Genomic DNA, 27,379 nt, shown 5'->3' with positions numbered 1-27,379 from the left:
CGTTTCCGGCCCCGGGGGAATCGAGCCGGCTCAAGCGCAATAAAATCGAATCGAGATTTTTAAATCGGCACCAATCGATTCGGGAAGAAAGGTAATCGGCAGCTCGCTATGGAGGCCCATTGGGGTCGCGTGGCGCGTGAAATCGCGTTTTAAAATAACACGTGTGAATGGGACCTGATAATACTTCACACCTGATGATAGCTTGTTGCGATCGAAACGTCGTGATCTATTATTTTCTACCTACGTGACTTTACCGAAAGAACCGAAGTGTCAGAATTAACAGAGTTTAGTTTTTTTTCTCTGGCTCATCAGTTTCCCCCCCCCCCCCTCCACATTTTATAAAGTGCGTTGAGATTATTTTGATGTTTTTGCTGCGATGCATTTCTACACGATGAGCAACTGAGCTATCATTTGTGGCCAGGTCGCTTCTGAAAAATAAGCTAATAGCTCAGTGAGCCTTACCTGATAAGATTAAACACAATTAGTGAGTTTTACTTGTATATTGTTTAATAGACGCTGTCTTTCCGACAGACCTGTTCTTCACCTGAGGACGGCTGCTTGCGTTGTGGCCGAAACGTCGTGAGAATTGTATTTTATTATGTCTAATTTTATTATTTCTTTTCTACGTGACTTTACCGAAAGAACCAAGAAGATTGTTTAAGGTGATTTGTTTACTTTTCCTATAAATTGTACTCCTATCGCGTTGTATTGTTTGTTGCTGTAACGTTCTGACCCGCTCCCTACTGGACATCTCCAGTATAAATAAAGATTCACATTTCTGAGATATGCTCTTGTCAAATCGTGCTGTCATCTTCACATGGCGGCGATCACCACCACATTCAGTTGACCTGCAGCTGGTAGTGCCATTGTCACGTGGCAAGGACTCTGCCACGTGGCAAAGGCCCGGCCACGTGACAGAGCCCGTGCCACGTGACAAGGGCCCTGCCACGTGGCACGAGCCCGGCCACGTGACAAGGACCCTGCCACGTGACAGAGCCCGTGCCACGTGACAAGGCCCCGGCCACGTGCAGAGAATCAAACGGACCTCGGCTCTGCCGTTTATTTGCTGCAGTTCGTATTTTGGCAGCTATAATATTAACGTTTACATTTTGAATTTGAAGGTTTTGAGATTATTTTAGTCAATTTTAAGACGTGTTCATGAGGAATTGTCTTTGTAAATACCTGTATAGTTATTTAATGTTTGAAATCTTAATTGTTTGAGTATTATATTTTCGTGGTAACATCGTAATGCAGTACTGTATATAAATGTAATTTATGGATTTTTAAATCAAATATAGGATTCAAATGTAGTGTTATGCTTTAAATTTGATCTGTTAGAATGTTTTGAAATTCTGAAGTGATTTTATATCAATTCGTTAAAGTTAATCCGATTTTTTTTTTTCAGCTAACTTTTAAGTTACGAGGCCACTCTGAAATTATTTGGAAGTTAATTTCCAAATTCAAAACATTCCCAATGTGTCCACTGTCAAATGTGGCCAAAGCCAGAGCAATTACAATTCTCGCAATTGTATGCATCGTTAACACGGGTACGTTACACGTATACACAATGTAATGCGTAAATACACAACACATGAAGTAGGTCTCATCAAACAAAGCAAAGAATTCCATTAGCACCTATTTCAATCTGAGTCATTTATGGCAGTTTTTCAACTTTGTTTATGTAGCTGGCCACTGAACCTTTTATCATATAGAACAGTGTTAAAATACTGATACAGGTCACATCACATCCATCCAGAGTTGCTAGAATAAGCACCAATTTGTGTGTCAACTGTGGTCTTCCTGTAGAAAACCCATCATGTGGAATTGTCATCACATGCTCAGTGCCACCAACAGCGATGAGAGTTTCCATGTTTGTATTATCAGGGAGACGCTGAACATAGACATTTGACTAGTGTAGGTTGCATAGACTTGAGAACATAACAGTGGAGTACAACCAATTATGCAAAAAAAGAGATTCTTATAGCTCATCGGATTCCTCCAGTGTACATACAGTATTCTGATTCTGATGTTGCTTCTCGGCCCTTACCTGCCAACCATGTGGTCCTGCAGCCTGAACCAGGGCCGTAATATCCAATAACACTGGTCAACAAAAAAAATATTTTTTCTGGCCTGGACTTTTGCAGCTGTTTTAGACTAATTTCAAGGTGCTGATTCCAAATCTGGTCTGATTCCAAATCTGCTCTATCACATCTCATTTTTATGCTATCGGCATACCCCATTTTCATTGATTTTATCCGAAATTAACTCTTGTCACTTATGATTGCAAGTTGTTGCGAGTCAGTGACTGCTTTAGTGTTAAAATATGGTGCTGTATTTTTAGGATAGTGTGTTTATAATATAATTTTATGTAGATATCCAAATTTATTTAATATTTTTCTTCTGCAGTTTTTATTGAAAATGCAATATTTGATATCTCAAAAACCTGATGTGATAGACAAAAACTGATGCCAGATTTGGAATCAGCACCCCAAAATTACCTTAAAACCGTTGGAATACATCATGCCAGAAAAAGTGTGTTGACCAGTGTTATCACAGTCACGTAGGTAAAAATTTTAAATAAATTAAATCACGACGTTTCGGGCGCAACACAAGCGTCCTTCTTCAGGTGGGGGCAACTTAGCGAAATATATGTGTCGTTAAAACCACCAGATTTGGCTGTCGCCTGATGAAGCTGTCGCTTTATGATGCCAGTTGTAATTACTGGCGAAACGTTGTACTCAATGTGGCTTCGCTCTCCAACACACTGGTGTGCTGTACTAGTGTAGTGGTTCACACAAGGGAGGCAGATACTTTTTAGAGGCAACACGTTTATTACAATACGCCCTAACCACAAAGGGGTATAGCTGCACCTTCACCAGCTACCCTAGGGAGGTATCTCCTCCGGGCTAGCTAACGCTCGCTCACACGGAGTGGCTATCTCGGACCGGACCCTGCCTCGGGTCCGGGTCCTGTAGTCGGGCAGGTCTTCTCCAGGTGACGGCTTCGGTCTTCAGTCTTGTCACAGCAGCAGCCCCCGGACCCGTTCAGGGGTCCGGCTTATATTGCCAGTCCCGGGGCTTCATCTGCCCCTGGCCACGCCTCCCTTCTCGAGCCTTCGAGAGGGAGCTGGTCCCGTGGTCCCCCCGGCCCCCTCCTTGGGGCTCCTTTGCCGTTACCTCTGGTCACCAGGCCTCCGGGTTCACCTGGAGTGCCATGGCCCCCGGCGAACCCCTGAGCTGTCCCTGGAGCTTTTGCCCCATAACCGCCAGAGGCTGGCACTGCATGCGGCTGGTGAGAGCGGCCCGCATCGTGCCTCACACAGGCCGGCTTATGCGTCGTGCAGCAGCCTCCACCGACGCCACTACATCAGTAACGAATTGGCTTGTTCTATTTATGTGACAAACCTCTTCTTATTGGCTGTGTCGGGTGGTGGCAGGTTTAACGACACATTTATGTTATCGAACCCAAAAAAACCTGTATTATGGATGATATTTGTCACGAAAGCCTGCGTGTTAAACTGACAGAAGAACTTAATTAATCTGCAGTGACGTGGGGACACACGTCACAGAAGCTATATTGCCAAACGGTTGCCCCGCAAATTCCCCTCCACTTACCCGCCGGCAAAATCATAGACAATAAGATTAAATTGCTGATGGACTCCACTCATCGGCGAAACAGCGGACAAAGTACGATAGGAAAATCTGCAGATAATAGGAAATGTAGGGCCCCGAATAATGAGTGCAGGCCCTAACACTCCTGTCGACAATAGGAGTTGTGGATAACAGGGTTGTGGATAAAATACGTTGTACTGTTTTAAAAATTGCTTCCCATAAAGCATTGAAAACTCATTCCATACATTCTTCATTTGTATCCTCCCTTACCCAAGGTTTTGCTCAAGAATACGTCACAACTATAACTTTCCAAAAGCCATTCGTCGTGCCTGCGATTGTCTCAGTGAACATCACATCCGTGACAACTGAACACAGCATGGCGTTTGTAAACTATAGACTAGAAGTAAACTTTTTAAAAGTTACGCTTTGGTTGAATCCACCAAATATGGAGGGACGCTTTGAAATGTACAATGCATTTAGAATGACAAATTTACCTATTAAGGTGGCAGTGTCAACTAAAGAGACATACATCATTACCTGGTATATATTTGAAAACGACATCTATCTACATTGCGATGATGTGTCTTTGCTCTTTAGCATTGTTAACGGTGATGTAATATTAGAAGATATCAATGCCTTGGACATAACTGGTTTCACATTTACCATAGAAACTCGTGAGTACATTTGTCTGTGACTTTTTATTCTTTATATTCTTGTTCCAACATATCTTTATGCGTGTCTGTGGCTGCAGACAATTAATCTAAAATGATCGTTTTTGTCTCTGAGTAGAGGTTTATTTGCTTAATGAGCCCTATTCAACAACATTTCTACTCAATATATTAATGGGTCCAACCATTATACTGTACAGTTGATGGCTCTTGGTGTGTTTCGTGGTTTTAATTCTGGAGATAAACGACTGAGCTCCGTTTTTATTTTATCATGTTTCCTGACCCAGGGTACACTCCAACAATAAACAGAGTCTGGCTGCTTAAAACATGCTAATTATTGCAAACAATGATTTTAACGGTCTTCAACTGACGTCCATTCAATGAAGGCAATTTAAAAGGTCGTACTACTTTTATAATAATCACCAGAGCTTGACAGGTGTTTCAGGTGTGGGACTGTGATATGGCAACACTGAGTCATCCTCATATCCATGGGTTTTCTGTCTAGCCCAGTTTCCTCCCACATGCCAAATCCTCATTCATGATATTGGCCAAGCATTCCAATGTAGCATCTTCCAGAGAAGTGTTGAGACTCCGTGAGGATTATTTGCTTGGTAAATCATTGGCATGACTGTTGAATGGTGCATTGCACGAAACTGTTTACCAAGTATTTTTGGTATTTTTTTCTGTAGACAATGTTATTAAGGGCAGTGTTGAAATTGTCAGTTCATGCTGAACCTGAATCATAGCCTTATACATTTTTCAGTACTCATGATGGTTTATTTACATTTTGTTGTAAAGAGTGTCGTGTAGAAATCATTGTTTTCTGTCTCTTTTTTTCATCATCAGGTTTTAATTATGGCTTTGATATATTGCTCACCACCCTACCACCTAAGAAAAGTCTCCTGAAATATGAGAAAGCCATTTCAAAAAGCCTTAAGGATTTCTCAATTAATTTTTGGATTAATTATTCTGAGAAGACATCCGCCATGTGCATTCTATGCTACTACACAATACAAGGAGATGCACTACTATCCGTTGTACTCCTCGCACGGGGAATTGAGTTCAGTGTTATGGGGTATGTTATAAACTTGTTATTCATTAGTTGTCATTTGGTTTAGCAGTATTATGCCAACAAGAAAAAGTTAAACATTTAAAATAAAAAGATTGGTTATTAGTTCACTATTGTTTTTTTAAACAAGTGTACCTAAATGCTGCCATCTCCTCTGAGTTAAATCAAGGAAATGATAGTGCTGAGTGTCATCACCTCGTATGTGCGAAGGTTTCTCCGGGTAATCTGGTTTCCTTCCACATCCAAAACACTTGCTAACGGATACTGACCTAATGCAGGACCCTCGTGAAAAATAGTCTTAACGTGTATAGTCTGCTCAAAGTGTCTCTCTGCTCAAACAAGCAATAGGGAAATTCTAGATTTGAAGCTTTCGTGACTGCAATGATTCATATTCTTAGGTTTTTTCGGTAAAGTCATGTAGGTCAAAAAACATTAAAAAGTAAAATAAAATAAAAATAAAAATCACAAAAATATGGAACGCTTCACGAATTTGCGTGTCATGTTTTTTGACCTACGTGACTTTACCGAAAAAACCTAAGAATAACAATAGGGAAATATTTATCTTCATTGATAACCCTGCACCCATGGTGGAAATTCTACATTTCCACGGCAGGGGCAATTTACTGCTGAGTACAGTTGCTGCTGGCACTCCGCAACGTGGTAATCATTGTATCGAGCTAAAGCAGGATTTGAACTGGCTACCTTCCAACTGAGTAAAACCCTAATCATAGCACAACCCGGCCTATGCAACAATATTAACCCGTATGTGTGTGTGTTTCACTCAGGAAAGTGTTCTACTCCAACAACTGGCTCGATTTACCATTAACCACCTGGCATTCGGTGATGCTGACTGTGAGTAGCACAACGAGTTTGTGTGAAATATACATCAATGGATGGTTCGTGGACTCTGTAAGCACCAATGTCCATGGCCCAGTCACCATCCCGCCGGAGGGAACTGTTATTATTTGGCAGCTGCCAGATAACTTTAACGGTGAGGCCTGTAGTTGAGTAGCCTGGTGCTTCCAATAATAATTTTTGGGTGAGATTGAATGTTGATAGTTTTTTTTTTTAGTTTCACAAATCGTATGTGATCGGCCAATTCTTGCCTCCAGAGGACTGCCTTACAGATCTGTGCCACAACCACGGAAATTAAAAACGTCACGTGCAATATGTTCTGGAGTGTTATATCCTCAATATTTATGGACTTATATCCAGGCAATAGGGGAGCAGTGGCACAGTGATTGTTGCAGTCTGCTTTTAACCCTGACGACTTGATTTTGTATACCTGATCGTCTGAGTTCGATTCACATCGGCTGATATCATTAATGAGTGATTTATGAACTGTTCATGAGCTTCCCTACAACCTCTACTCATCATTTAAGAATGGCCAAGCAACCTCCATGGCTGACGTGGCATGGGGAGACCTTCAACCAAAAGTTCAGTGACAAATGGCTGAAAATAATGTTTTTGTTAATTCCATCCCAGATATCCCGTTATCCCTCAACAGACACAAATACTCTAATAGGGGTCATATTCTTAAGTTTTTTCGGTAAAGTCACGTAGGTAAAACATTAAAATTAGTAAAAGTAAAATAAAATAATATAATAAAATTTTACTAACTTTAATGTTTTACCTATGTGACTTTACCGAAAAAACCTAAGAATATGAATCCTTGCAGTCACGAAAGCTTCAAATCTAGACTCTAATAGGGGGTTTCCCCTTTTTTCTGGCAACAAAACTGACACCTTTTGCAAGGAATCATGCTTACATTAACCACAATACTTGCAGTCAAATGCAAACAAAACTCTGATAATGTATGCATTGTCTTTGAAACTGATTGTTCCACACCAGAGACAGCTTTCTTTAGAGCCTAGTCTCATATGGTGTTCGACCAGATGACGCCAAAAGGCGCACAGTTCAAAGACAACGCACTACCAGAGTACTGAGAGCTCGGGGTGAGCAGCTACATCATGGGACCTCCTTTGTCAGTACCAAAATATACTAATAGGGTGTTTCCCCTTTAAAGACACAAATAATCACGATTTATTTGGCCAAACATCCCGAGCAGAACTGTCCTGAAAGTGGGTCAATAGACCCTGTTTACACGGGTGTCCCTGGGTAAACGAATAGTTGAATGTGCTAAAGAAACTGATGCATAAATCAGTAGCGAATCAACTTTATAACCATGCATTATTCATTGCACGTAATACCGCCGTTTATTGTTTCTCCTGTGACCCAAGGCGACTCTCTCATCTATCAGTGCAGACACTTTGTATCCTTAAGGAAGCAATTCGCGATTCCTTGGTTTTTTTCACTCTCTCAGGACAGTCTTTTCTTAAACGTTGGTCACGGCATTTGCATACAGTGACCTACTCTGGCAGATTATATCCGAGTCTCTTTATTGTCCATTCAACCAGCAGCATGCTACTATATTGCTGATCAGAGACAGGAAACATACTACCGAAACCCCTTCAAACGACTGCCTGAAGTGGCAAATGTCCTAACATGTATTCTATAATCTTGATTTCAAGTGTTCGTGACTACAGGAATCTACACTCTGGTTCTTTCGGTAAAGTCGTAGGTAGAAAAAATAATAAAATGAAAGAAAACACGACGGACGCTTGTGTTGCGACCGAAACATCGTGTTTTCTTTTAATTGATTATTTTTTCTATCTACGTGACTTTACCGAAAGAACCAGAGAGTATGTACTCTATAAATAAGAATGGTTTGTGATGTTTTACATATAATGCATGATGTGTGTGTGTGCGCGCATGTGTTCCTTTTAATCATATATTATGGTGTTATTATTGCAGGACCATTTGATAATGAAATTAAGAATGTCGGTCTCCTCAGAAACGTAAACATTTGGAATTACATCCTTCCGTATTCATACATAGCAAATTTGTGCCATGGAAAGGTGAGATCGCGAGTTTTGGGAAACGTCTTTCAGTGGACAGATAAGCACAGCAAGACTACAGACGTAGTGCTACTCGATAACAATCGAGGTAAGAAAGTGCGAGGCTCATAACGGCGTTTCCGATGGTAATAATTATGACATTAAGGCGCACGAAGCACACAGAATGGTATAAATCTGGGCTCGCAAATATAAACACCTTAAAAAATATATATATATGCTACAGCATTTACAATGATTGCACTATAGCATGTGTCAATATAAAAGTGCATACACGGATTATTCACTCATTTTCAGGGAGGTCAGATGTGAATTGATTTAAAAATATACGATTACAAAATCAGGAATACTTAATGTGCAGTGCCATCCAAGTCCGATTGGTAATTTGGAAGACTGAACATTTTTCGGCAGTGGGTGTCTCATGCGCAGTATTTCTAAGGTCGAAAATTCTAATCGAGCCTGCCTGGCTTAACAAAATAAATTGTACTGTGGGAAGTAGTCCTTTGACCTGCCATAGGCTCAAGCCTACCAATGGAAATGACCACCCAATGGTGATTTAAGTATGAAAAGTTCAACACTTGGCCCATACGCTTTATTATAAATCAAGTCATCAGCGCCAAGGCAAAATCAATTCACACGAAGGGCTTTGGCACGTGTTGTTACACGATAGGGACGGCGTTAAATGCACAGCCACAAACAGCAGGAGCTCGGACAATGGGAGAGGTAGTTGGGAAGTCACAGCCCCCAGGGTATGAGAAGAGATGGAAGGCCGGAAGGGAAAGACAGCATCTTTGTAATGGAGGAAGCAGGAGTGGGAGATGTTTAATAGTTGATTCAAGTTCAGTAATTGATTCAAAGACGTTATGTGATTCACGGCAAGGCTGTGTAGGATATTGCAAACGACAAAGATAAATTGCCAAGTTCAAGGAAACCGAGGGCCCTTGTAAAGATAGTTAAGACTGCTTTGGAATAACTCTCGCATCAGTATTTGTAACATGTACATTTCCATTTAAATGGAATGTTAGCATAGTTGGCTACATACACTGCGAAAGAAAGAAGTTCAATATACACATACTGTATTTCAGAACATGAATGAATGTGAAGGGGGTATATATGTTTTAAATATATATTTTTTTAGCAATATGAAAACCTGACGTGCATTAACCCTTTTGTAACAAAGACCTTGGCCCATTTGTAAAATTTCACATTCATTTTTTATAATCCATTTACTGGTCATGATTCAAACGTGGAATTTTGAACATCATTTTCATCTACCTAGTGGCCTACCCTCATGAATTGTGAAAGAAACGTGTGAATAGAATTTTAGTTTGCAGAAAAATGCAAACTGGTAGAATGTGTGCGTTACATAGATAATGAATGAATTATTCACGTTACAATTGTCTGATTTTTTTTGCAGATTCCTATGAATACATTACTGTTCTATCAACCAGCAAAAACTTATACTTGTGTGCGAATGATAATGTTTTACTTTGGAAAAAATCACGGTGTGACGTAAACGCCACAGAGTGGGAATTCACAAATTCTTTTAGAATGCGGAATATACAAAAAAACAAGTGCCTAATGGTAGTCAATACAGAACAACACTCACTTATATCAATATTTTTGTTCACTCAGGAAAGCCTTACGATGTCCCAAGACAGTTGTTTAGGATATTTGTAATTTTGGATATTTTATTAATTCCACATGTATGAGTGGATCTTTATACAGATGGCTGAGTAACTTACTTTCTGTGTTCCTGCCGGCTGCCTCATAGGCCTACAGGTGGCAGGCTCCTACAGAAGATGCCTGTAGGAACTACGGTGTCTGCCCTCAATACGGTGATCAATTAAGGGTAAGGGCTTATTTCAAGTTCAAGTGAATGTATTAGGTATAGCCCTGTGAGCCATTCGGCTCTTGAATCGGGTACAACCGCAACAAGCAAAAAACATTAAAGTGAATATGTGACTGAGTGCAAGCAGAAAATCCAAGAAAAGACAGTAAAATATTGCAGAAAAAGCACCGTACACAAAAATGTGCAAAAATCCCAGTGGGATGCAAGTCAAACAACAACAACAACCACAAGCCAACTTAGATCAAGGCCATCAGTCTAACTCTGTAGTACAACAAACAAACATGGCCAAACCAAAAAACTTATCGAAAATCACCAAAATAAAGCCATAAAAGCGATGAAACAGTGGTCATAGGAACTGTGACCGAATTTTCACAATAAACGACGTAAACCACATGTACTACCAAACTCTGCAGCCATAGCTGGTGCATGAGTCACTTCACAACATCAGCCAGGTAACTCACGATGCACACTGGTAGGGCAATGTCTACGAATCCCCGACGTCCACTCGGCTTCCCCTCCTCTATCTTTTCCCCCAACCTTCTAGAGCCCCCTCGAACTTTCTACCTGCCCCCAACCCTGAAGCCAATCCTCTTCATTGCCCCCTGACTAACGCTCCTCGATAGCTTCCTCATTCACCTGGCTGCCAACTCGAGTCCCAATCCTCCTTCTGGGTCCGTGCCGTCACCGTCAGAGACTCTCACGCAGATCTGGAGGAACGCTGGAGAACAAAGTAGAACAACGCTGACGTCCAGAATTAACGCCTCATTCGAGACCCAGACATTGCACGCACCTCCTGCCTTTGACTTTCCTCGAAGACATCGGTGTAACCGTCAACCGCATGAGAACATCAACTGGCCGATGCGCACATTTCCCTCATGAATGGAAAACTAAAGACAAGCCACAGTGCGACTGTTACTATGCAACCCGAACTGTAGACCATATCGTAATCCACTGTAGTCTGCTCTCCTTTATGGCTAGCAGACCTCGACATTGCCATGTGTCTTCCGAACTTATTGTCGTCGCCATACGCAATAACGTTGTAGAATTTATCTCATCTTGGCGGGCTCTCGTTCTACAATTTTTCCTTAGCCAATCAGCTTGAATCGCCCTACGCTCTACCAATGAGCGCTGGCGATCAGCCACTAGCACGAGCAAGAGGGCTTTGCTCAGCTTGGCAGAGCCGGCCTATCGGGGCTTATAGGTGCATATTTGTTGAATGACAAAGCCGTTGGGCTGTGTTGTTTGAAATTGCAATCAATTAATAATGAGGTACGTCTCTCAAAAAACCTCTACATAGGTAATAAGTTAGATACCTACAGCGTGCGGTTTTGTATACAGACTATTTTTCTCGTAAATATTCCTACAGTTATAAATATTGTTTTGCATAAAATCATGTTTTTTTGCAGGGGTAATTCATTGTATTTGATAAGGGACTATGTGTTTATTATTAAACAAAAAATAAAATGGCAGATTTACGTGCATATTGATGATGTAACATGTTCTCTTGGGTCTCTAACACGAGTTTTATTTTTTCTATCTCAGCTGGAAGCAGCCTTTACGGGATTGCAACTCGACGAAGACTGTTTTCCAATGAGCTATGGATCCTTTGTTCTGAGTCCCAAGGGAAAGCTTCTAACGGTGGACGGTGGAAATTGTGTCGGTTACAAAGGTCCTTCGAAAGAAGCTAAGTTAATAAATTGTGCAGAAGCAGAAATCTTTAAAGAGATTGAAGGTAATTCAGCTTCTTGGAAACATGCATATTTGCAAACTACTGGATTTCTTTAATCCTAATAATGGTCCTATATCCAGCGAATATTTCCCTCATGTCAGGACTTTTTACTAATATCGGAAGAGCGTTCCAGATAGCCACAGAAGTGCATCTGAAAGCGTGCGATGCAGTGACCGTCTTTGTCATGTGTGTGTGTGTGCCTTGCTGTCATTTAACACGATCCAGACACGAGCAGAAACCCCGGGATGGCAGGATGGAAGTTCTGGAATGAAACTTGGTACCTCCTGCAGCATTCCCACCCCATGTCATGGAGCGAAGCGCACAAAGCTTGCCAGGCATTCCGAAACGCGTCTCTGCTGACCGTACACAGCGTTGACGAGAAGGTCAGCTGACCTGTGTTTCGAGGGTTCGTTTCATTGCTTTCATGGCTTTATTTTGGTGATTTCGAAAAGTGTATTGGTTTGGCCATTTTTGTTTGTTGTAGTACAGAGTTAGACTGATGGCCTTAATCTAAGTTGTTTTGTGGTTGTTGTTGGTTGTTTGACTTGCATCCCACTGTGATTATTGCACACAGCGTTGGTGTACGGTGATATTTTTCTGCAATATTTTGCTGTCTTTTCTTGGATTTTCTGTTTGCACTTAGTCACATATTCACTTTAAGATGTTTTTTGTTCATGTTTTTGTTTCTTGTTTGTTGCGGTTGCACCCAATTCAAGAGCCGAATGGCTCACAGGGCTGCACCTAATACATGAACTTGAACTTGAAGAAGACGGGTCGGTTCCAGAGCCGCACGCGCGGCTCTTTAAGAACTGCATTGCGGCTCTTGAGTTTCTTTTATACCAAATTCGAAACAAATGGCTTTGCTTGTTACTTTGGTTGCCGACCCTCTGGTGTGAGAGTATTAAGTGCGGTATAAGATATGAACGTAAGATAGACCATGTGGTTTTGAATGTCGTACTTTTGTGTTCCTCTTTGCCAGTTACTTTGGTTTCACGGCCACTTTTAAAAACAAACGCGATGAGTAATTGGACAACACCCCGGATTTGAACGGTCAGTGCCATGGCAAGGCTTGACTCGAAATCAAGTGTGCAGATTGAAATCATGGTTGGTGATCAGAAATTAAACGGGTATCACTTGAAGGGAAGTCAAGAGTGCTTGTCCTTTTGAGTGACTGGCATCTACCACGGGAATGTGAAATGTCTACATCGTATGCTAATGTACACATAGCAGAGCTATCAGAGCTAAGTGTACCAACTAGGGGTTTAAGGTTACTCCAAGTTTGTGGCTTAATTGGCTCAGGTTATCGATTATTTGTATACATGCGCTTGTATTCTTTAATAGCTAGTTTAAATCTAATTGGTTGTCCCTGTGAGGTCGTGACACCTATTTAATGAGTCGGGTAAGGTAACACTGCACTTCTGACTTCCTGGATTGTTATTCTGATGTCCTGTCCTGATGATGTTTGATGAAGTTTCCACGAAATGCAGAAACGTATAAAATTGCTGCATTTAGTTGTGTGGTGTGGTGTCCTTCAACTCACTGGTGAGCTGAAACAGCAATAATTTGAACGTTAAAAGCTTGTATGTACTCGTAATCACATAGCTCTGTCGGAAGATTGAGGGTCTGAACGACACACATTTGTTTAGATCAATGCATGGGCCTAATTCAACAAAATATGAATACCGTGAAAATGTCGGTTATCAATCTTGTATTTGCAGTTTGCAAACAGATAGATTGTTGCATTGAAGGATTGTGAGAGATGCCAACGGCTGGTGGATGGCTTCAGCCAGCAGTGGACAGATCATGGCTGCTGATGATTTAGGGGTGTCATAGGTTAACAAACAAAAATATGTTAAGTGTCCTTCGACGGATAGACGTACAGAATATTTAACCTAATCAAACTAAACTCTTTTTATTTTACCAGGTAAGGCCCACTGAGCTGTATAGCTCTTTTTCAGAAGCGACCTGGCCACAAACGATAGCTCAACGAAGTGGCTCATCACTTGTAATTGTATAGCAGCCAAATATTCTCATTTCCTAGACATTCCAATACGTGCCTCATATGCAGCATACAAAATTATTATTCGTGTTGTATTAATGTAACACGAATGTAACACTAATGTTACATTAATGTGACATTAATGTACAAGGGCAATTGCTTGCTGTGGACAACTCACCCTCTCTCTGCTGCCTTGTCTGATGTCCCAAGCTATGGTTGGACCTCGTTGCCAATGGAGAGTACTGGATCGGCCTCACGGACACAAAGAAAGAGTCAGTGTTTGTGTGGCACGACGGAGCCGCCCTGAACCCCGCAGTGCGTAGGTAATTGGAACTCTACGCAAGAAACGCCATTTCAATTAATATTCCATCAATTGTGTTTTTCTAAAGGAATTTTGAGATTGAAAGATGGTTGAACATGCAGTGATAGTAAGCTTTGCACGTGTGTAAGGGCTTCAGTGGAAAGTATTTACCCTGGAAAGCCTCACTAAGGTTTATGTTTCGGCAATGGATGTTTTGTCAATTCTATTCATTAGTGTTTTGTGTGTTGGAGAAAGCCATAGTATTTGGAGAAAACCCATGCATACGATGGATAACACTCAAAGCTCTGCACGGGCTATTTTCATCAATTTGCTCTACTGCCATCTCCTGGCCCCCAAACAGTCTCGCAGATTTTGGGAATTTGAGTGATGTGTGGGGGCCGTCGGCCCCCGGGGTCCCTCCCGCCTTCATCCCCTATTCCGTTTACGTTACCCCACCTCCCTATTACCCGCTACGGTTTCGCCGGCATTCGAACGCGACGCCCTTACGGTTACAGCCTCGCGCCGCGCTCCCACGCTGAGAGCATACGTGCGCACATCATCGTCGATCAAACGCCGTGCTCGCAGTATAGCCCTGTGCGGCACGTTACCAATGCGCATCCGTATCCGACACGTAACGAACGTATGCACGCACACACACACCGCGCCGTACACTCCAACTCCACACTGACTACTCGCGTTATGATCGTGCACCTGTGTCACACACGGAGTGAACACACGCGACACCCACTCTCGCACCGCTCTGCGCAGCGCTCCCCCGAGGCGAGCCGCAGCACTACAGAACCACTGCGTACACACGCTCACCCTGCACGACAAGATCACGCGAGACCACGCTTCGCTATTAATGATTTATTACCTGGTAACTAATGTTGAATCAGTGAGTCGACGAGGCTGGCCTATTCCACTAAACCGGCACCTATTCCCTATTTATCGGCTATGATTCTAATTCACCTTCTTACTCACTGTTAAGTGTCCACGGCGGTCCGCTGATCCTTGTGTTAACCGCGTGCCTCGGTGCGTCGCACGGACGTCCGGGTCGCTGGCTCGAGCTGCGTCTGGTCGCCTGGCGCTGGAGTAAGAGAGCGATTTCCCCTTTGCGCTCCCCATTTATCCTGATTCCCGGACCCCTACCCCCTTCCCACGCATCGTGCGCCTTCGCTATGCTAATTAATCCTTTGTCCGCGCGGCGTGAACTCCAAACAATGGCACGCGCCCCCCTCGCCCGGGCCAGGCAGCTCCGCGGTGCCTTTGTTCTGCTAATCAATGAGCGACCTGCACGGCGCAAATTCCAATCAATCCTTTTCTCACGCAGGCCCCCGTCATCGAGGTTCATGCGGCGGTGTCCATCACAAAGGCGCGCCGTGGGAATTTGTGCACGGCTGCCCGCGTGACCCCGCTCTCCAGGTTATTCATGCTAATAGCCTTCTCCTTTAACTCCCCTAATAATGGTGCCTGCGTGTTTTCTAATGAAGCTCCTCCATCACAATGCTTATTCCCTCTGCCTGCCCCGTCGATACTCGCGTGTGTGGGGGGAAATGCGCCTCAACCGCGGTGGCCGAATGCCCCACGCCGCGACCACACCATATTAAGGCCGGTCGCAGCGCCGCGGCGCAACGTAGCACGGGGGAGGTCATCCAATTCCCTGATCGCCGGAAACCGTGAGAATTAATCCCGATAAGGGTCTCTCGGATAAAAACCGGTCGATCAGGTAACCTTCCCTTCCAGCTCTATGGGGGGGGGGGGGGGGGGAATGCGTGCGGGTGTGTGCTTATGTGGGGGGGGTGATGGGGGGCAGTGCGGTGGGGGAAGCCGGGCGGCTCCCTGGCTCGGCAGAGCGGCCCCGTCGCTGTGGCACCACAGATGCACCAACTGTCTCCGCCAAAGTGCTGTACTACAGACATGTGCCACTATACAACGAACAGTGGACCTCTTTCCGGAACTATGAGGACTTTAACCTTAGGTTAAAAGCAATTGTGCACTTAATAAGGCCTTTAAAGAAGATGTTGAGACATATCGAAGATGTTGGGGTGCTGCGGTGTCCGAGATGTTAACTACCTCGCCTGCTATACAGGAGGTTGTGGTTTCAATCCCGACGCTGTGACGCCTGCTGCATGTTCTCCCCGTGGTCGCGTGGATTTTTCTGCGGGTCCTCCGGTTTTTCCCTCCGCATCTAGAACCAACACGCGTCTAGAATATTTGGCTCCTATAACTGTCCACCTGATAAGCCACTTCTGTTGACCTATAATTTGTGGCCAGGTCGTTTCTTTAAAAATATCTATATGTGGCACATTAGGAATGGATCACTCTTTTAATTATATCCTTGTGCAGCAAGGGAGTAAAGTGTGGTTCTGTGAAGGTCCTGATGTGCTGTGCAGTGCATCAATGCATGTGTGTACAGCAGCATGTGATGACTTGAGTCGGGCCTGTAGGTGGCTGGCAATATATAGCTCAGCGGGTCTTACCTGATGAAGTAAAACAAAAATAGTGTGGGCGTTCCTACTGTTTTGTCTTGTCCATTGCCCTGTTTTCCCCAGCGTCTTGAATGATGACGGATCAAAGGGAGGACTGCTTGACTGTGTTTACCTTTCCTCGAGAAGCGACTTCTGGAAGGACGACGAGTGTGCAAAGAGCAAGGGTTACATTTGTAAAACCACTCGATGTACGTTGGCTGCAGAGATAATGAAACTGCTTATGTGTGTCTTCTTGGTTCTTTCGGTAAAGTCACGTAGAAGGGAAGTAATAAAATAATAAAAATAAAACATAAAATAATTCTCACGACGTTTCGGCCACAACGCAAGCAGCCGTCCTCAGGTGAAAACCAGGTCTGTCAAGGCGACACTGTCGCCTGTCGTGAGAATTATTTAATTATGTTTTATTTTTATTATTTTGTTACTTCCCTTCTACGTGACTTTACCGAAAGAACCAAGAAGATGAACCCCGGCAGTCACGAAAGCTTTAAATCGAAAAATGCTTATGTGTGTGTTTGTCTAACAAGACATGCAAATTCAAATCCAGTTTGTTCACAAAAGCACTTAAAAGTATTAGCGAGTGTTATTAGATTAATTTAAAACAATTACACAGGAAAGTCTCAATTGAATCTCAAGGCTAATTTTCAATAGGGACCTGCTGGAGATGTTTTGTCACTTCCTTAATGAGCATTTTGATTATTTGAGAAACCGGGACTACCCAGAGGAAACCCACACCCGTGGGTGGATAAGACTCACGAAACTGCTCAAATAGTTCAACAGCTTGCTTCCCTGTAGGCCTCCATGTGCGTGCACCAAACATTATGATCGCCAACTCCATCTCTTAACTTTCCGGATTACAGCAATGTGCAGCGACACCAGAGAGTGGATCTTAGTACGATAGATGGCTGCTGTACAAGAAAACCTGAACACATTTGCATGCATCCCTCCTCGGTGATAACACATCTTGCACCTGCAGAGGCTGCAAATCCATCTTCATGAAATGTAGCTCAGTGGATATATCACACTTTGATTGTTAAATCAATCGTGTTGCAAATTTGGTTGTAGTGGATTGGTGTTGGCTAAATTGTACAATTGTGTGCTATTTATATAAAAACGAATGAATGCTGTAAGATGAATACGTTGCATTGTTTGAACTCAGGAAATGAGGTAGTCACATTTATCAGAAATGAAAGAGGTTACTATTTTTTTTACAAACTAAACATGTAAAATATGTTTGGCTCAAAACTGGCACTGGTAAAAATAATACTTAAAAACACGAGAATAACAAAGTAATTATAGATTTGAAGCTTTCGTGACTGCAATGATTCATACTCTTAGTTCTTTCGGTAAAGTCACGTAGGTAAAAAATTTAATTAAAATAAATACAAAATAAATAACAAACTACTACTGCTACTTCTCCCAACAATCAGTTACTCTAAATATAAAATTAGTGAAGCAATGCACAGACTCAATGGCAACGTAAAATATTATCATAGTCTAGTATCAATAATGGGTAACGACCGTCCTTTAAAAACATCTTATTGACTTGAAAGCACAACTCAAACGCACCTCCACATGCATATTGACCACTTGTACCATGTGCCGCCTATTCAACGAATTTGATGCGTGTCCATTCTTGATCACCAAAGCAACGTCGCTGTTCGAGATGAAGAAATTGAAAGGATTAAGTGCAAACGAGGCGGCCAAGTGCTCTGCTGCCGACTCCTTGTTAAACGCCATGGAAACTTGCCTCCGACTTGCACATTGCACTGGCGTCGTGGCACTGCCCAGAAAATACTGCTTGACAGACACGAGCAGCGTCATTGGAGCCAACTCTAAATCGACGCTGTACGTCAAAGCGCGTGAGTAGTGCGTCGACTTGCCTTCCATGCGTCATTGGGAGGATCGTGAATGGAAGGGTCGCAAGTTCGAATCCAGTCAGGATTTGACTCGGGTCCACTGTCCCTCCAACAGAGTTAATAAAACGGGTGCCGCTTTGTTAGAAAACTCACAGTTGTCATCATGTGGAGCACTGGCTCCCTTCATTGGGATGTACGACACGGACTGTTAAGGCATTGGACTGAGATGAACTATGAAGAGAGTGACTTAGTAATGGCTCGTCTCTTTCATAATTAGAGTTCATTAGAGGCAATTCAGTTCAGTGAGTTTCTGGAAACAATTTGTTCTTTTGAATTATTGATAACCTGAAATCATGGACTGTCTGAAACACAGCATCCAAGGTTTGTCTACAAGTGTATAGCTACCTTTTTCAAACATCGGTTGCAGGCAGATAACAATTAAATGCCCCCTTTGACTGGCACATTGTGACCGTTGGGAATGCAAACGGCACCAATCACGGGACAGCACTCTACTTCCCCCCTCCCAATTTCCCCAAACGAGTCCTGAGAAGTCACGTGGTAATTTTAGATAATTTTTGTGCATCGTCTACTATTCATCACGTCGTCCCAGAATGTGCCAAATGTCAAGCGCCTTGTCAAGACGTCCCCGTGCTCAAAGCACCATTGGGCAGTATTTATGCAGCGTCGGTGGAGGTTCACTTTTGGGTGGTGACAATTTTACTTGGCCACCATTAATCAGAATAAGTATTTATACTCGAGGAATCAGATGAGCTATAAAGCTCCTTTTCACAGATTTCCAGTCGGGCGGGTAAGAAAGTTACAAAAACAAACAATACAAAAACATGTTTGTAGTGCAAGTACAAGAAAGGTAAAACAAAATCACCCAACAACATACAAATGAAATTGCTGCATCAAGAATAATGTTTATATGGTGAACTGACAATTAAATTCACCATCTCCAAATGTAAAAAAAAATTGTAAAGAAGTCCAAGCACATGGGAACGGTAAGGAAAATGCAACACAATGGACAGTAAGAATGTTGCAACAACAAACAATACAAACGCATGCGAGATGGTGAGCAGGTAAACAGATTTCGTGTCCTCTTCTGCAGATTGCAAAATGGGCTTAAGTGGATTTTTGTGTGACTCCGGACAGCCGCCTGTAGAGAGACCCATCATCGTGTGCGAGTGTTTGCCTTACTTCATATCGCCTGGGCTGAAGAGTAAGTACCCTACATGGCCACATTTCCACAATCATTTTTTACGATACTACGCACAATTTTACGAGTTGAGCGTTTTCCCTTAACTTTGTATTTCACGTTGTTTACTTCCCAATTTTGTCCTCTACGAATGTAAATGTCTTAAAAAGTTATTCAGCTAAAGTTTCCGCAACATAAGGCCGCCATACGACTTTATACATATTTACACGCTCTATAAATCTTACAATGCGCCATATGTTTATCCGGAAAAGTTTTACGGATACATAATATACATTAATAATATACATGAACAATATACGTAAATAATTCACAACAATATACGTACACTAGCTGTACTACCCGGCTTCGCCCGGGACTTGTATCTACCACGGCCGGCCGCCTTTGTCTCCCCAGTGGCGATGTTAATACGCTACAGTAGTTAAGTTACTCGTTTGAGGCAGAGTCGACCTAGGGGAGGTTCAAATAATCGTCACCGGTGGTGGCCGTGAGCGGGAATCGAACTGGGTTTGCCGGGTTGGTAGCGCAGCGTAGCGTTAAGCACTACACCCACCGCTCCTCACACACCACACACGCACAGACACACACACAGACACACACACAGACACACGCAGACACACACAGACAGAAACACACACACAGACAGCACGCTAACCACTACACTACCGCTCCCCACACACCACACACGCACACACACAGACACACACACAGACACACACACAGACACACACACACAGACACACACACACAGACACAGGCAGCACGCTAAGCACTACACTACCGTTCCCCCTACACAACACACGCGCGCGCGTCCATAGGTACACATACACGCGCTTGCTGCAGACACACGACTTTCAGGGTGCATACGGCAGTAAACGACTGAAATAATAAAGCGGCAATGCTGTGTAAGGAACGCCTTAGACCCGCATTATACATTTGTGTAATGCGAGCGTAAACACACAAACACACACAAACACATACACAATACACACACACATACATGCAGACACACAGACAGACACATAACACACATACATACACACACATACAAACACAGAAACACATACACACACATACATAGACACACACATACATACACACAAACACATCCACAGACGTACATACACACATACATACAGGCACGCAGACATACACATAAACACATACAAAAAAACCCACATACATACACACACACATACATACACACAAACACATGCACACACCAACATACACACATGCATACAGACACACAGACATACACATAAACACATACACATGACCCGGCTTCGCCCGGGACTTGGATCCACCACGGCGGCAAAACCGACATACATACACACACAGACATACACACAAACACATACACACACATACATACACACATGCATACAGACACACAGACATACACATAAACACATACACATGACCCGGCTTCGCCCGGGACTTGGATCTACCACGCCCAGCCGCCTTTGTCTCCCAAGTGTCGATGTTAATACGCCACACCAGTTACTCGTTTGAGGCTGAGTGGACCTAGGGGAGGTTCAAATAATCGTCACCGGTGGTGGCCGTGAGCGGGAATGGAACTGGGTTCGCCGGGTTGGTAGCGCAGCGTAGCGTTAAGCACTACACCCACCGCTCCTCACACACCACACACGCACAGACACACACACAGACACACGCAGACACACACAGACAGACACAGACAGACACACACACACACAGACACACAGACAGCACGCTAAGCACTACACTACCGCTCCCCACACACCACACACGCACACACACAGACACACACACAGACACACGCAGACACACACAGACAGACACAGACAGACACACACACACACAGACAGCACGCTAAGCACTACACTACCGTTCCCCCTACACAACACACGCGCGCGCGTCCATAGGTACACATACACGCGCTTGCTGCAGACACACACGACTTTCAGGGTGCGTAAGGCAGTAAACGACTGAAATAATAAAGCGGCAATGCTGTGCGAGGAACGCCTTAGACCAGCAACACATTTGTGTAATGCGAGCGTAAACACACAAACACATACAAACACATACACACACATACACACAAACACATACACACAGACATACACATACACACAAACACACACATACATGCACACAAACACATACACAATACACACACGCATACATGCAGACACAGACAGACACATAACACACATACATACACACACATACACACACATACATAGACACACACATACATAGACACACACATACATACACACAAACACAGGCACACACGTACATACACACATACATAGAGACACGCAGACATACACATAAAGACATAAAAAAAACCCACATACATACACACACACATACACACAAACACATACATACACATACATACACACATACATAGAGACACACAGACATAAACATAAACACAAACACACATACACATGACCCGGCTTCGCCCGGGACTTGGATCCACGATGCCCCGCCGCCTTTGTCTCCCCAGTGACGATGTTCACACACGACAGCAGTTACGCTTTTGAGGCTGAGTGGACCTAGGGGAGGGCCAGGTCCGTTTCAAATAATCGTCAGCGGTGGTGGGCGTGAGTTGGAATCGAACTGGGGTCGCTCAAGCAGCTTAATGACTGTTTGTACAAAGAACATATAAAGAATCGATTATAATAACCAGGCAAGAGTCCACATTATAGACTGCCAGTACACGCACTCAGCTTCATAAGCAGGCTAGAGTGTACATGATAGAGTGGCAGTACGCTCACCGAGCTTAATAAGCAGGCTACAGTGTACATGATAGACTGGCAGTACGCTCACCCAGCTTAATGAGTATTTGTACAGTGAACATTAAAGTAATCGATTGTTGGCGCGTTGGGTTTAAAAGTAATATTAATAGCACACATTGTGGTGGGGGTGTAGTGAAGAGTAGGAAAAACTTTGATGAATTTACCTCAGAGTGGCGTGGTGGGTGTCGAGGCCTAGTAGCGTGCAAAGCCTGCGGCCTCGCCTAAAATTGTCGGCTTGGAAGAGGCAGGGTACGGGTGGCGTTCCTTCCCCCCCCCCCTAGCGCTCCAACAATACTGTGTATTGGCTATTATTTAATTAAATACGGAGCTTATGAAAGTGGCGAAGGCGTGGCTAGCCGTTGGCAGGGGCAACCGCCGTCCAATGAAACTGCAGCCCTTGGCGAAGGCGTGGCTAGCCGTTGCCAGGTCCAATGAAAGCGGCGAAGGCGTGGCTAGCCATTGCCAGGGGCAACCGCCGTCCAATGAAAGTGCGTATGGGCCAAAGTCCACACACACACACACACAGACAGACAGACATGAACGATTTTATATATATAGATTATATACGTGAACTGTGTATAAATAATATACATAAATAATACACATGAATTCTACGCATGAGCAAATATATATATATATAAATAATATACATTAACAATTTACATAATATAAATACATAAACAATATACATTAACAATATATATGAACAATATACATAAATAACAAAGAGGAACGGCTACTCAGGTTTAGAACGTTGAACTGTTAATGTACCATTTTCATATTGCGGCAGCCCAAGAAAATTGACAGAGTGATGCTCTCTATTGTAACACTAGCTACATGCGGCACGTGTTACTTAACCATGAAGTCCCGTACAAGAATGAACATGTCGTTTTATTTACAACCTTTTATTATTTGCAGTTTGTGGCAGGACTGCTAAAGAATGCACGCGTGGATGTACATTAGCCACTTGCGGCAACTGTAGACCTGTCTGCAATGGTGAGCACGCTTTGAATGATTCACAATTATAGTAGCGTGAGCGTAATGCGATTTAATCGGAGTGAATATATTAAATACGTTACGCTCAATACATTTACAATACTTGACGTGCCTTTGTACTGGTAGGAACCTCCTGGTTACACCAGTCCACAGGGGATTATTGTGTCCGTCCGTCGTGCAGAGAGGGGCTGGGTGGGGAGGGTGGGGAGGGGCTGGGTTGGGAGGATGGGGCTGGGTGGGGCTGGGTGGGGAGGGGCTGGTCACCCTGTGGTGCCCTTATAAAACTCAACGTTTAACCTACTCACGCCGGCTTGTGCCCGCCCTCACAGTCGGGCAATTGCGGAATACACCACGCCGCCGTTGACCCTGGCCATTGACCGAGCAACCCAACGTTCCTACCAGCTCCCACCGCAGGAATGTGTTTAATCCACTTCCGGATGAGGACAGCTGTCCGTGCGGTTGTCGGTCGTGGGAGTTGTTTGGCAATAACTTCCATCACTCGGGTGAATGGGGGGCACCCAGGACCAGTTCAGATGTCACTTGCCACTGACGGTAGTCGTGGCTGGGAATCAAACTCAGGGCGCCGGGTTCAGAGCTCAAGTGGGAAAATCACTGCAGCGCCGTTCCGCCTACATGATGCTTGATGGATACACGGAGCACAAATGTTAGGCACGCAATGATTAGGCATACATTGACACATTAGTTTATAAATTAAGCTCTCGAAAAATGCACTGAAACCTGCACAGGAATAATGGAGTTATTATATATTCAAATTACAATAAATTAAATTGTGATTGTACGAATGAATTATTTATAATGTATGCAAATTATAAGCATATTACGTTTGGACTAACTATCGTAAAAACTATAAATGAGGCAGATAAAATATTAACACAGGCATGAAAATGAGAAAAATATTGTTTATTTATATAATTGGAAAGCTAAATTCCGACAATTCATCAAATCGCTGGACGGTGATTCGTTACAATGCATAACATTAATAATTCATATGTCTTGGGTATAGTGGAGCAACGCCGAAATGGAGTAACTTGCAGGAAAGACTGGTGGGTCGGTTGTGCTGGGAGAGGTAGTCCACATCTCACTGCAGTGGCGAGATATTAACTACCTCGCCTGGTATATTGACGTAATCCTAGCTAATACCTGCCGTGCAACGTGACGTTTCAGATGCTGGCATGAAGAGCACACCTCTGATGCGGCTCATTTGGCACAGAATTGTGACCAGCAAATTCCATGTCTCCAAAAACGGATCACACCGCAACGAAAACTCCAGCATCTTTGTGGACGTCCGTGCACCTTGACCTTCTGACAATGTTCTTAGGTTTTTTTCGGTAAAGTCACGTAGGTAAAAAATTAAAATTAATAAAAGTAAAATAAAATATTAATTTTAATTAAAATTAATAAAAGTAAAATAAAATAAAAATTAAATTTATATTTTTATTTTACTTTTATTTATATATTTATATTTTTATTTTACTTTTATTAATTTTAATTAAAATTAATAAAAGTAAAATAAAATAAAAATTATATTTTTATTTTACTTTTATTAATTTTTATTTTTTACCTACGTGACTTTACCGAAAAAACCTAAGAATATGAATCCTTGCAGTCACGAAAGCTTCAAATCTTCTGACAATGCTCCAGCCTCGCCTGCTGTAATGTTATCCACCCTGCACCAGTTCCGTTATGCTCGCGTCGTTCGTCATTGGGTTGGTCACTTTTAAATCTGAACCCTTGTTTCACGACATTCATATTTACCGTGATATTTATACGGCAGTGCAGTACTCATTGGGGAGCTGTGGCATAGTGGTGAGCGCACTTGGCTACGAAGTTGCAAACCTGATTTTGATTTCCGAGGAATGATCCTCAGCCTCCCTTCACCAATGCGCACTGGCCAGCATGGCGAAGTATGGGCCAACACAATCCCCCATAACTGACAGCTTGGGGGGGGGGGGGGGGGGTCTTCATCCAGAAGTTAATTGAGAAATGGACGGATTTTGTTGCGTTTCTGTACGTATGAACTCAATTATAAAGGCGCTGTCTTCTGGACATAATGCCCCCTGCCATGGGATCGTAGTATTTACACAACTGGCTTAGATCCACCAAATGGAGATTTCCACGACCCCACACTTGTTTGAGTAAGGAAAGGCTTTTTTTTGTTATTTGTGTAAATATTGTAGACAGAATGTTGCCGTCCCTTGTTTTGTATTTTCCTTACCGGTCACACGTGTGCTTTTGCGTTGTATTTCTTTACCCGAAAAAAATGTGACATTTAAGCCAGAATGCTACATATGGAGGCGGTGCACGTGAATTTAATCGTCAGTTCACGATATAAACATTATTCTTGATGCAGCAATGTCATTTGTGTGTGTGTGGGTGATTTTTTTTACCTTTCTTGTTCTTTGCACTACAATTATGTGAAACCTTGACTTAAAGCTTTTGTGACTGCAGGAATTAATATTCTTTGGGTCTTTCAGTAAAGTCACGTAGATAGAAAAAAACATAAAATAAAAGAAAACACGACGGACGCTTGTGTTGCGAGCGAAACATCGTGTTCTATTTTATTAATTATTTTTTCTATCTACGTGACTTTACCGAAAAACCAGAGAGTACGTACTCTATAAATAAGAATGGTTTGTGATGGTTTACATATGATGCATGATGTGTGTGTGTGCGCGCATGTGTTCCTTTTAATCATATATTATGGTTTTATTATTGCAGGAACATTTGATAATGAAATTAAAAATGTCTGTCGCCTCAGAAACGTAAACATTTGGAATTACATCCTTCCGTATTCATATACAGTATAGCAAATTTGTGCCATGGAAAGGTGAGATCGCAAGTTTTGGGAAACGTCTTTCAGTGGACAGATTAGCACAGCAAGACTACAGACGTAGTGATACTCGATAACAATCGAGGTAAGAAAGTGCGAGGCTCATAACGGCGTTTCCGATGGTAATGATTATGACATTAAGACGCACGAAGCACACAGAATGGTATAAATCTGGGCTCGCAAATATAAACACCTTAAATATATATATAGACCCAAAGAATGCAATCATGTTTTTGTACTGTTTGTTGTGACGTTCTTACCTGCCCCTACTGGACATCTTTGAAAAAGAGGTTCATAGCTCATCGGATTCCTCCAGTACAAATAACTATTCTGATTCTGATGATCCAGTTTATCTAGTAAATCAGAATCTATATGCAAATGATTACCCTGTCACAGTCTGGCTGTGACAGGGTAATTGCTGAAAATGTTTGTGTTACAATCTGATTGTAACAAAAACATGTACGGCAATTCTAACCACGTGGCAAATGCCATGACAGCATTGGTTAATTTTTACATATTAGACGCTGGTGATGAAACTCCTAATCAGCCATGATCAATCCACTGCTGGCGAAGGAGCCTTAAGCCGCGGTTCTGCACCGTGCCTGGCACGCGCACAAGATCCACCTGGCACCTTAAAGGTTTTTGTTTGGGTAGAGCTCGTAAATATGATTGTGTCTCGATTTAAAGCTTTCGTGACTGCAGGGATTCATCTTCTTGGTTCTTTCGGTAAAGTCACGTAGAATGGAAATAACAAAATAATAAAAATAAAACAAAATAAGATCATTCTCACGACGTTTCGGCCACAACGCAAGCAGCCGTCCTCAGGTGAAGACCAGGTCTGTCGGGGAGACAGCGTCTGAATGTTATGTTTTATTTTTATTATTTTATTATTTCCATTCTACGTGACTTTTCCGAAAGAACCAAGAAGATATAAATGTGTCGTTAATGCACCACCACCCGACACAGCCAATTAGTAAGGTTTGTCACGTAAACAGAACATGCCAAGTCGTTACTAGTACAGCACATCGGTGTGAT

At 42.9% G+C, this 27,379-nt stretch overlaps 1 protein-coding gene across 17 annotated transcripts in view; it reads left to right on the top strand.

Moving 5' to 3' along the window:
• Positions 1–24,866, top strand: part of LOC133342581 (macrophage mannose receptor 1-like) — a 163,094-nt gene extending 138,228 nt beyond the window's left edge. Inside the window, exons 1-16 of one of the 17 annotated variants that reach the window (XM_061551783.1) lie at positions 983–1,121; positions 1,406–1,547; positions 3,887–4,285; positions 5,126–5,354; positions 6,134–6,339; positions 8,163–8,354; positions 9,681–9,847; positions 10,038–10,115; positions 11,658–11,847; positions 12,070–12,227; positions 14,054–14,166; positions 16,697–16,821; positions 18,280–18,492; positions 19,601–19,711; positions 23,416–23,493; positions 24,679–24,866. In XM_061551783.1, coding sequence (XP_061407767.1) covers positions 1,475–1,547; positions 3,887–4,285; positions 5,126–5,354; positions 6,134–6,339; positions 8,163–8,354; positions 9,681–9,847; positions 10,038–10,115; positions 11,658–11,847; positions 12,070–12,227; positions 14,054–14,166; positions 16,697–16,821; positions 18,280–18,492; positions 19,601–19,711; positions 23,416–23,493; positions 24,679–24,812 — 2,466 coding nt within the window. In that variant the 5' untranslated portion in view covers positions 983–1,121; positions 1,406–1,474 and the 3' untranslated portion in view covers positions 24,813–24,866. Of the gene's footprint in view, positions 1–982; positions 1,548–3,886; positions 4,286–5,125; positions 5,355–6,133; positions 6,340–8,162; positions 8,355–9,680; positions 9,848–10,037; positions 10,116–11,657; positions 11,848–12,069; positions 12,251–12,823; positions 12,895–14,053; positions 14,167–15,474; positions 15,567–16,696; positions 16,822–18,279; positions 18,493–19,600; positions 19,712–23,415; positions 23,494–24,678 lie in introns of those variants that run through there. The other 16 variants (XM_061551784.1, XM_061551785.1, XM_061551788.1 and 13 more) reach the window with 16 other exon arrangements.
• The last annotated feature ends 2,513 nt before the right edge of the window (positions 24,867–27,379 follow it).

This window comes from Lethenteron reissneri, chromosome 15, assembly GCF_015708825.2.
Source record: "Lethenteron reissneri isolate LAM-NWPU_2019-01 chromosome 15, ASM1570882v1, whole genome shotgun sequence".
Classification (NCBI taxonomy): Eukaryota; Metazoa; Chordata; class Hyperoartia; order Petromyzontiformes; family Petromyzontidae; genus Lethenteron; species Lethenteron reissneri.
The sequence above is the reverse complement of the archived record's forward strand: the minus strand, read 5'-3'. Positions and strand labels throughout refer to the sequence as shown.